Genomic DNA, 10,414 nt, shown 5'->3' on the forward strand with positions numbered 1-10,414 from the left:
AGATAGTTCTAGAAATTAGAGGGCGCCACAGTGGTCATGTGACTCGCTGACGCAACAGTACATATTGTTATGTCTCTGGTCGTTTGTTAATTTCCCGAAAAAATTCCTTCCGAAAAACTTCAGCGATACAAGTCCTTTCTTAAGTAAAACTAGTTTATTCTTTCTCAATACAACTTTGCAATACACTTAATTTCCACAATCAATTTAACTTAAACACACGCTATAATTCACAACGAACGATTCACGCACTTACTTACTACCGCGCTTGACTCAATTGTCCTTCTCTGCCTGTCTGCAATTCTATATCGATTCATTGTCTGGCGCACTTATGCACAAGAATACCGCAACACTCGAGCATTCACGAACCTTCGAGAATATCATGACGTGTTACTGAAGTCACGTGACTTCCGCTGTCGTAACAATATTTATACTTTTAAGAAGTATAAGTAAATACTTTTATTTTGACAATTGGAAAAAAATAATATATCTTAAATTCTGATAACTATTCATATGAGTAGAACAAGTAACCCTAGGTAGGTGTGACGCTTACTGAGAACTAAGTAACGTTGCATTTTGTCATTTGGGCTGGAACATCATTTAATTAGTACAGTCTGAACCTTGGTCTTCAGTAGCCATTCCTGTGGTTCAGTAAAGGTGATCGTCTCATGTAAGAAACAGCAAGTACACGCGCTGTTTTTGTTTAGTATTCTAATAAAGATTGTTCATTTATGTTCGATCTCGTTACTTCGATTTACATCAATTCAGTCAGTAAGAGATTTAATATTACTTTGTAATTGATATGTTGAGGGAATCTCCTGTTATCTATCTGATACAGCTCTAAAGGTTCACCTAGATATATCACATTATCTTCAGTAAATAAATAACAGAAGCTAGAACGACATCAAGATCTCGACCATGTGTTATGTTGACACCTGTACAAATATAGAATAAATCATAAATTCATAATAAATTCTATAATAATACAAGATGATATACAATTCTTGGTATATTTCCACGTGTGCATATAATTCAGGTGCGTTATGTATTAGAATTTCAAATGGTTTGAAATTGAGTTAACTGAAAATTTAAATTTAGTAGTTAAATTATATTTTGGATTTAGTATTTAAACAAATGCCTATATATAGTCTGTTTATGATATTTGCCAACAAGATTGATATACATTATTCTTTTTTAACTCAAATACGTTTTAATATACACCCAACAGTACAATTTACAATAATAATTATTACAAACAATATAAAGTCTTTCTTTTAATCTGGAACATCTTCGATATCTTATTGAGGGTTCATGATGAGCAAGTTGATTACAAGTTGACGTAGATATTGTTACGACAGCGGAAGTCACGCGACTCTGGGAGCATACGCGCTGGATTTTCTAGAAGGATCATGACTTATCGGGGAACCTCACGAATGTCCCAGTGTTTATTAGACGCCCTCTTTTTTTAGTATATAAGCCAGCGATGAAGAGATATGCAGATAGATTGAAGATAGAGATAATAGAGTCAAGCAAACAGTAGGCACAGTAAGTAAAGTGTGTGAATCGCTGTGAATTATAGCGTGTGTTTATAAAAGTAGTTAAGTTAAAGTAACTGTGGAAATTCTGTGTATTACAAAGTTGTAGCGAGAGAAAAATGAACTAGATTTATTTAAGAAAAGACTTGTATCGCTGAAGTCCTCGGAAAGAATTTATACCGGAAATTAACAAACGAACAGTGACGTAACATAATATAATTCACTTCACGGGAAGTTAGCTAGCTTTATCCCTCGTTATTTGCCGGCCACACACGCTGAGTCTTTGTCCTTCATTCTTCACCAGTCACGCGCGCGGTGAATTTATATAACGTTCTCATAAAAATACTAATGTCCAATGAGAATCCTCTGAAGTTAAACGGTTTATAATGTTCGAAATTTATAAATATTTCTGGTCAAATATCTGAAGTTTTCCGATCGATTAGCGTTATAACAATCATAATTATAGCTTCCGAAGTTTTATAGCGCATTGATTATAGCGAACTAATAATAGATACTCTCTGGCGCGTGGCGTTGGTTATATTTATGGCGGTGGGAAGGTTTTCTAGAAAATTCAGATTATGTAACAATGCAATTTAATTGTTTACGCACACATACATATATTGTTCATTTTTACTCTCGAGAATCTTCTACAACTTTGGAGAATAGGCGAGAGTATCGCAATACATATTTAACACTATAAGCTGTGTATTTTGCTAAATATAGATTTAATCTAAACAAATGTTGATATCAAAATAAATATATGATTACGAATTCGTTACAGATAATATGCTACTTATTCGTTGTTTCGAAAAAGTTGGACAAAACAACCAATATTTTATATACATTTTCGTTTCTGCTTGATTTACGTAGTTCTATTTCTGCTCTTTGAGAAAGGCAACTACAGAAGATGGAAATTTGCTTTTCATTTACCAGAAACAATGCTTCACTTCATAAGTTAACTGTCTTAATAAATAGTTATTAATTAAACAAAATGAATTTTTTTAAAGTTTATAATTTTTTCTTGTGTGTGTGTTTAATTATTAGAAAATTATTGAAACGCCAGGATTTTAGCCGGATATGACGCAAGGACCAGAACGTTCTGGAGAATTTTAAAAGTTATTCATTATGTGTAAATTATAAAAGAAGAATATATCTAATGGTTGCCAATGTTTAAATAGTAGTTGATAATTAAAAGTAAACTCATAATGAGGAAAGATCAGAGAGATAATGTTTGCTGCAGGCTCAAGTTTCAGCTGTACTGACAAGAGGGAACTCGAGAGTTTTCTGGAAAGTTCCACGACGCTGTAGCCGAAAGTATAAATATTGGTGCGATGTGGAGCTGTGAAGCATATCTGAACTGACTTAGCGAGTTTATAGATTGGAGTATTTTAGAAACTAACTAACAATAACACAGTGGTGAATTGTACGTTGGTAAGTCCAAGGCAGTGATTTTTTTCGAGGCCTAGTTAATTATTTTCAAAAATTGTGACTTTAGAGCTAGTGTATTATACACCAGATTGTTCTAACTTCGGTTCTGTTACTAACTTTTATATTTGTTTTATTACTGTTTACGGACCGTGTTGTATATAATATTATTAATATTAACATTGAAATTGTGATGTTTTAGCTTGTTCTTTTACTATGGTTTTTATTGAACAATTCTTTGTTATCAAAGTGTTTTAATATTTATGTATTAAAACAAATTGACATCGTTTGAAATTGTTAGCACTATATAGTTTATTATAATGTGACATTAAATTACTTAATAACACTAATATTAATATAAATACTTTCACGAAAATTAGACCCTAATTTAGAACTAAATGTCCTAATGTCGTTATAATGTGTGTAACTCGTAAGCTTGGTTTATTGTTGTGTAGTTTTTGTTTTGTTTATTACTTCACTGCCGTGAATTTTATTTGTTGATAATGTAAAACAAAAAAAAACAAAAAACAACAACAATAAGCTACCAGTTGAAAAGTTTTACTATCAGATAGAAGTCTTTGTGAAATAAGAGTGAAAATAAACTGGTGCATCATAACTTTATTCTGATTAATAATATCATTATTATCAGATGAAAATGGGAAAAGATTACTACAAAATCCTTGGAGTCAGCAGAAATGCATCAGATGGTGAAATTAAAAAGGCTTATCGAAAATTAGCCTTAAAATATCACCCAGACAAAAACAAGACAAATGAGGCAGAAGAGAAATTTAAGGAAGTTGCTGAGGCTTATGAGGTGCTAACAGATAAAAAGAAGAGAGAGATATATGACCAATATGGTGAGGATGGACTAAAGGGTGGAGTACCAGGTGGTGAGGATGGACAGCAGTACACCTACACTTTCCATGGAGACCCTAGAGCCACCTTTGCAGCTTTCTTTGGTACTGACAACCCGTTTGAGAGTTTCTTTTCAGGTGGTTTGGGGGGCCAGACAGGAATGTTCTTTATGCAAGACAATATGGATACTGGTGATCCATTTGTAAACTTAGGGGGTGGAAATGCTTTCAGATCACAGACTTTTTCCACCAGTAGCCCAAATTTGACTGGACATAGAACACAAAGACAGGACCCCACGATTGAGCATGACCTGTATGTGACTCTTGAAGAAGTAATGAAAGGCTGCACTAAAAAAATGAAAATTAATCGTAAAGTTACAAATCCAGATGGGAGGACCATACGCCCCGAAGAAAAAGTCTTAACTATCAATGTTAAACCAGGCTGGAAAGCAGGTACCAAGATAACATTTCAGAATGAGGGGGATAAGTTGCCAGGAGCCATCCCTGCCGACATTGTTTTCACCATCAGAGACAAGCCTCATCCTCTGTTTAAGAGAGATGGTAGTGACATAAAGTACACGGCCAAGATAACCCTGAAAGAAGTAAGTGTATGATACTGATTGTCAGAGGAATTTACTGATATGCAGAAAATATGCTTTATTAACTGTTTTTTGTTTCTTCTGGGTGTACCTTCTTAATTGTATACTTTTCAATGTCACAGTAGATTTAATAATCATTTTCTCTAAACTTAAATAGAGTTTTAGATAGTGGTAGAGAATTAACAGCTGTTGAAAACAAGATGTATAGGTTACTGTTTTGTTTTTGTGTGGCTTTTTTAATTTTGTGAAAGAATCAAATTTTACCATTTCATCTTATTTCATAGTTTAAAAATCACTTGTGCATTTTGTTCAGGGTAACAATAACACTGTGTTTGATGGTTTTACTTGATTTATGTAATAAAACAATTGAATATTTAAGATTTGTTTTAAAGCTAGTTTTTTATGTAATGGTTATCTGGGTACAATAGTTTGAAAGATGTCCATGATGTAATGTTTATCTGGGTACAATAGTTTGAAAGATGTTCCTGATGTAATGGTTATCTGGGTACAATAGTTTGAAAGATGCCCCTGATGTAATGGTTATCTGGGTACAATAATTTGAAAGATGCCTCTGATATAATGGTTATTCGGGTATAATAGTTTGAAAGATCCCCCTGATGTAATGGTTATTTGGGTATAATAGTTTGAAAGATGCCCCTGATGTAATGGTTATCTGGGTACAATAGTTTGAAAGATGCCCATGATGTAATGGTTATTCGGGTATAATAGTTTGAAAGATGCTCCTGATGTAATGGTTATCTGGGTATAATAGTTTGAAAGATGCCCATGATGTAATGGTTATCTGGGGACAATAGTTTGAAAGATGCTCCTGATGTAATGGTTATCTGGGTACAATAGTTTGAAAGATGCCCATGATGTAATGGTTATTCGGGTATAATAGTTTGAAAGATGCCCCTGATGTAATTGTTATCCAGGTACAATAGTTTGAAAGATGCCCCACACATTAGAAGTTTTAAATGAAGTGACTTAGAAATTATTTATTTCTGTTTTACTGCTTGTAAAGGGTTTGTCTAGTGTAGTTGGCTAAGGAAGAGTAATCTCTTAACATTAACAATTGGTCAGCCCAATATGGCAGGACATACAAATATTGATTCATGTAGGCTTTGATAGTGTAAATCTAATTTTATTATACAAACACTGCATGTGATATGTTTGTTTTTATTATATGTAGTCAATCATTTAATTAGGACACTTGCATAATAAATGAGATGTAGCAGTTTCAAATGCAGAAAAGTATTAACCTTTCAGGATGTTAGACATTAATGTAACGTACTATGCATACTGGTTTTTAATAACATGTAAATAAATTACAAACGACACAGGACCATTTGGTCCTTCAGAGCTGTCCTTACACATCCACCCACCAGAAGATTTAAACCTACTGTTTAACATTCAGTTAGTTAATTATAGCTGCCTCTTTGCTACTGCTTACAGCAACTTATAAGTCAGTCACCCTATTAAAAATAATTATCTTGTAGCCTAGTCTGTCTTTTTAGCCATGGCATAGCGGTTCATAGAATGGCTCCAAGTTTTCTTCAAGTACAAACTTTTAGCCCATAACTCCATTTCTTGACTGATTTGAGATCTAATTACAGCCGAGGCTACTGAGGATTCCCCCTTGTTCCAATATTAAACTTGTACTTTCTTGTTTTATTGTCTTTAGAATATTGCATAAGGAAATGAGAAGCTTTTATTATACCAATCCCCTAAATAATCTTGTGAAGTTCATTCAATAGGATCACCTTTTAAACTTTTCTCATGACATATTTGCATAAAATTCATTCCTGGAATAATTCTAGTAGCTGTCATCTGAACCTTTTTCAGTAATTCTAGTAGCCGTTGTCTGAACCCTTCCTATTATTGTAGTAGCCGTTGTCTGAACCCTTCCAATAATTTTAGTAGCCGTCATCTGAACCCTTTTCAATTATTCTAGTAGCTGTCATCTGAACCTTTTTCAGTAATTCTAGTAGCCGTTGTCTGAACCCTTCCTATTATTGTAGTAACCGTTGTCTGAACCCTTCCTATTATTGTAGTAACCGTTGTCCGAACCCTTCCTATTATTGTAGTAGCCGTCATCTGAACCTTTTTCAGTAATTCTAGTAGCCTTTGTCTGAACCCTTCCTATTATTGTAGTAGCCGTTGTCTGAACCCTTCCTATTATTGTAGTAGCCGTCATCTGAACCCTTCCAATAATTTTAGTAGCCGTCACCTGAACCCTTCCAATAATTTTAGTAGCCGTCATCTGAACCCCTTCCAATTATTCTAGTAGACACCATCTGAACCCTTTCCAATAATTCTAGTAGCTGTCATCTGAACCCTTCCAATAATTGTAGTAGCCGTCATCTGAACCCTTCCAATAATTGTAGTAGCCGTCATCTGAACCCTTCCAATAATTGTAGTAGCTGTCATCTGAACCCTTCCAATAATTCTAGTAGCTGTCATCTGAACCCTTCCAATAATTCTAGTAGCTGTCATCTGAACCCTTCCAATAATTCTAGTAGCTGTCATTCCAATAAGTTATTATTCTATTGTAGATAAGGAGACCACAACTGTGAACAGTTTTCCAAGTGAGGCCTAACAAGGTGATATGTACAGAGCTTATTACCTATTTTGGTGTGTAATCAGTATGTGTGTAAATACACCCAAAAGCTCATAGCTATACTGCTAGCAGCAGGCCAATGCTTTGATGGCTTGAGTCTCACACACCATTATCCCAAAGTACTTTTCTTCTTTCCTGCTATTGAATGGGTTCCCAGCTATATTAAGTTATGATAATCCAAATGCATTTCCTTGTACATACTACAATTAAAAGTAACTTTCCAAATATTTATCCATCTTGTAAAGTGATCAAAATCATTCTGTAATACCTCATCATCCTCATTACAGGTAGAAATACTAAACAGTTTAATGTCATCAGCAAATGTTACAAATCTGTAAATATTGGGTGAAAGACATCTTTGATATTGGATATAGTAGTTGCAGTATGGTTTATGTATTATAGTATATTTCTCTTTGCTTTCAATCTTAAGTTCTGACAATATCATTAATGATCCAAGGAGATATTCTACTACTAGTAAGGGTCTGGTTTGACTGGACACCATGTATAACATCCTTTTGTTTACTCCCAAACAGCCATCTTACACTCATCCTTTATATATGTTCTTAGGTAAATATTTGTGGCATTTATAGAAAGCTTTTTAAAAACCTAACTATACAAAGTCCACACCTATTGTATTGTCAGGAAAACAAGTAGCATCCTTGAAAGCTAATGAATCCACTTCACAAAGTGATCTTCTTAAAATCTTTCTACATGCTACTTGGAGATCAGTAACTACATGGTTCAGCTAAAGCATCCTTGAAAGCTAATGAATCCACTTCACAAAGTGATAGTAAAGCTTGTTAAAATCTTTCTACATGCTACTTGGAGATCAGTAACTACATGGTTCAGGTACATGCTACTTGGAGATCAGTAACTACATGGTTCAGGTACATGCTACTTGGAGATCAGTAACTACATGGTTCAGGTACATGCTACTTGGAGATCAGTAACTACATGGTTCAGGTAAAGCATCTTTGACAAGATATTCAAAAATGTTTCCCACCACTGGTGTAAGACTAATAGGCTAATAATTACTGGGATGACTTTTATCACCTCTTTTTAAAAGAATAATGTTATCTGCCCACTATAGGAGAATTTACAAAAAATAGCAGCAAGTGACTCGCATATCCAATCCTTAACCTCCATCAAAAATCATTGGGGAAATATTATCTGGCCCAGGACCCTTATCATTCTTGAAACTTCCCAATTTTGTTTACCAAGCTCAAAATGAATGTGATCATCTTGTTTCCATGTGGTAACTGTTCAGGATGAGGAATATTGCTTAAATCTTCATTAGTAAAAATTGAAGATAAAATAGAACCTAATATTATTCCCACCTTCTCCTAATCACTACAAATGAGCCTTCTTATATCATCTCTCAAAGGTCATTGTAACATTTTGCTTATCCTTAATGTATTGAAAGTAATACATACTGCAAACTTTAACATTTTAGCCAGCCCCATTTTCATGTACTCTTTTTGATTTTCTAATATCCAGTTTGACCAGTTCTTTTAAGCTTTTATGTTGCTCTAAGTATCTTGTCATAGCAGTTAATTTAGACTTTCTAAACTTATAATACTTTTCTTACTTTCCATTTGTAAGTAAACCTTGGCTGTTACTTTTAGCCATTTTTTTTTTTCTATAAGGAACCTGTTTATCTCTTTATTTTTTTTAAGTTTAGTGGATGGACCAACAGGATGCACTTAGATTTTGTTATAATTGTAGGGTCTATATGTAATCACTATGAAAAGTTTTAATGTATACTTATTAGCAGGCTTAAATAGTTCAGTGATGTGTTACTCAAGTTTTTCTCTCTTGTGATTTCAGGCACTGTGTGGAACAAAGATTCAAATCCCTACCTTGAGAGGAGATAGGATCCCTATTCGATTAGAAGGAGTTATCAAACCACAAACAGTTAAAAGAATCCAGGGACAAGGTCTTCCACATCCTAAGGAACCATCAAAACAAGGAGACTTGTTAATTAGTTTTGCTATTCAGTTTCCTGATAGCTTGACAGAAAGCACAAAACAGATATTATGGGACTGTTTACCTTGAACAGCTTGTCTTATTATGGGGCCATTTACCTCGAACAGTTTGTCTTATTTCTTGTAGTCACAAACCATATATTCCAAAGATTGTCAAGTGATATTGTTCCTGATGTGAGGAACGTTTAGAGTTTTGCTTTTTTTAAGTTGCAGTAGTAGCAGATGTCTTTGTTGGTGAAACTGTAACATTGTCATCATAATTGTTTATCATTAACACTTACAGATGACTTGCTAATTTATTGATATTGTAAAAAATGAGGAATTGTGTGTACTGTATTGTATGAATTGTGTACAGGTAGTTCCTATGAATCAAATTGTGTACAGGTAGTTTCTAGGAATCAAGTGAAGGAACATTAAAAGATGAAACCATTCTTCTTCGGATTAAAAACTTGTTTCACCCAGAGAGTAATATAAGTATAGATACTGTGTGTACATATAGAATTGACTTAATATGTATAAAGATGTGTGTATATCATGAATTATTGGAGCCAAGGTGAATATTTCCTGAATTTTGTGGCTTTCAAAACTTTGTAGTCTTATGAAGTTAAAAACTATAATACATTTGGTAAAGATTTATTTTATTAAAAATGTGTAAATGATTCACTATGAATAAACCTTCTTTCACTTACAAAGTGATTTGTTGTATCTCCTAACCCTAGTCAATTAGAAACTAGGTTGTGTTCTTAATTTAGTATAAAGTTAGACTTGGGACTTTACACATAAGAAACAGACTTGCAGGAAACTCATTTCATTGTGCAAATGAATAGTGAATTGGACCAAATCATACCTGTCTAACAGGTTAGACACTAGTGGCTTTTGGAAGTAGCTATTTTAACCACCTGTCTGACAGGTTAGACACTAGTGGCTCTTGGAAGTAGCTATTTTAACCACCTGTCTGACAGGTTAGACACTAGTGTCTTTTGGAAGTAGCTATTTTATCCCCCTGTCTGACAGGTTAGACACTAGTGGCTTTTGGAAGTAGCTATTTTAACCATCTGTCTAACAGGTTAGACACTAGTGGCTCTTGGAAGTAGCTATTTTAACCACCTGTCTGACAGGTTAGACACTAGTGACTTTTGGAAGTAGCTATTTTAACCACCTGTCTAACAGGTTAGACGCTAGTGGCTCTTGGAAGTAGCTATTTTAACCACCTGTCTGACAGGTTAGACACTAGTGACTTTTGGAAGTAGCTATTTTAACCACCTATCTGACAGGTTAGACAATAGTGGATTGTGGAAGACACTATTTTAACTATCTGTCTGACAGATTAGACAATAGTGGATTGTGGAAGACACTATTTTAACTATCTGTCTGACAGATTAGACAATAGTGGATTGTG

The 10,414-nt window shown here is 34.1% G+C and overlaps 1 protein-coding gene across 1 annotated transcript; it reads left to right on the forward strand.

Moving 5' to 3' along the window:
* Positions 1 to 2,608: 2,608 nt before the first annotated feature.
* Positions 2,609 to 9,563, forward strand: LOC106474949 (dnaJ protein homolog 1-like). The gene is made up of 3 exons (XM_013935649.2): positions 2,609 to 2,963; positions 3,607 to 4,413; positions 8,858 to 9,563. Exons 2-3 carry the CDS (start codon positions 3,607 to 3,609, stop codon positions 9,083 to 9,085), a joined length of 1,035 nt encoding a protein of 344 aa, XP_013791103.1. The 5' UTR covers positions 2,609 to 2,963; the 3' UTR covers positions 9,086 to 9,563.
* The last annotated feature ends 851 nt before the right edge of the window (positions 9,564 to 10,414 follow it).

Source organism: Limulus polyphemus, unplaced genomic scaffold (assembly GCF_000517525.1).
Source record: "Limulus polyphemus unplaced genomic scaffold, Limulus_polyphemus-2.1.2 Scaffold7898, whole genome shotgun sequence".
Lineage (NCBI taxonomy): Eukaryota > Metazoa > Arthropoda > Merostomata > Xiphosura > Limulidae > Limulus > Limulus polyphemus.

Coding starts and splice junctions, on each gene's coding strand:
- LOC106474949 (XM_013935649.2), top strand. CDS start 3,607: ATGAAAATGGGAAAAGATTACTACAAAATCCTTGGAGTCAGCAGAAAT. Junction 4,414..8,857: donor CCAAGATAACCCTGAAAGAA/GTAAGTGTATGA, acceptor TTGTGATTTCAG/GCACTGTGTGGAACAAAGAT.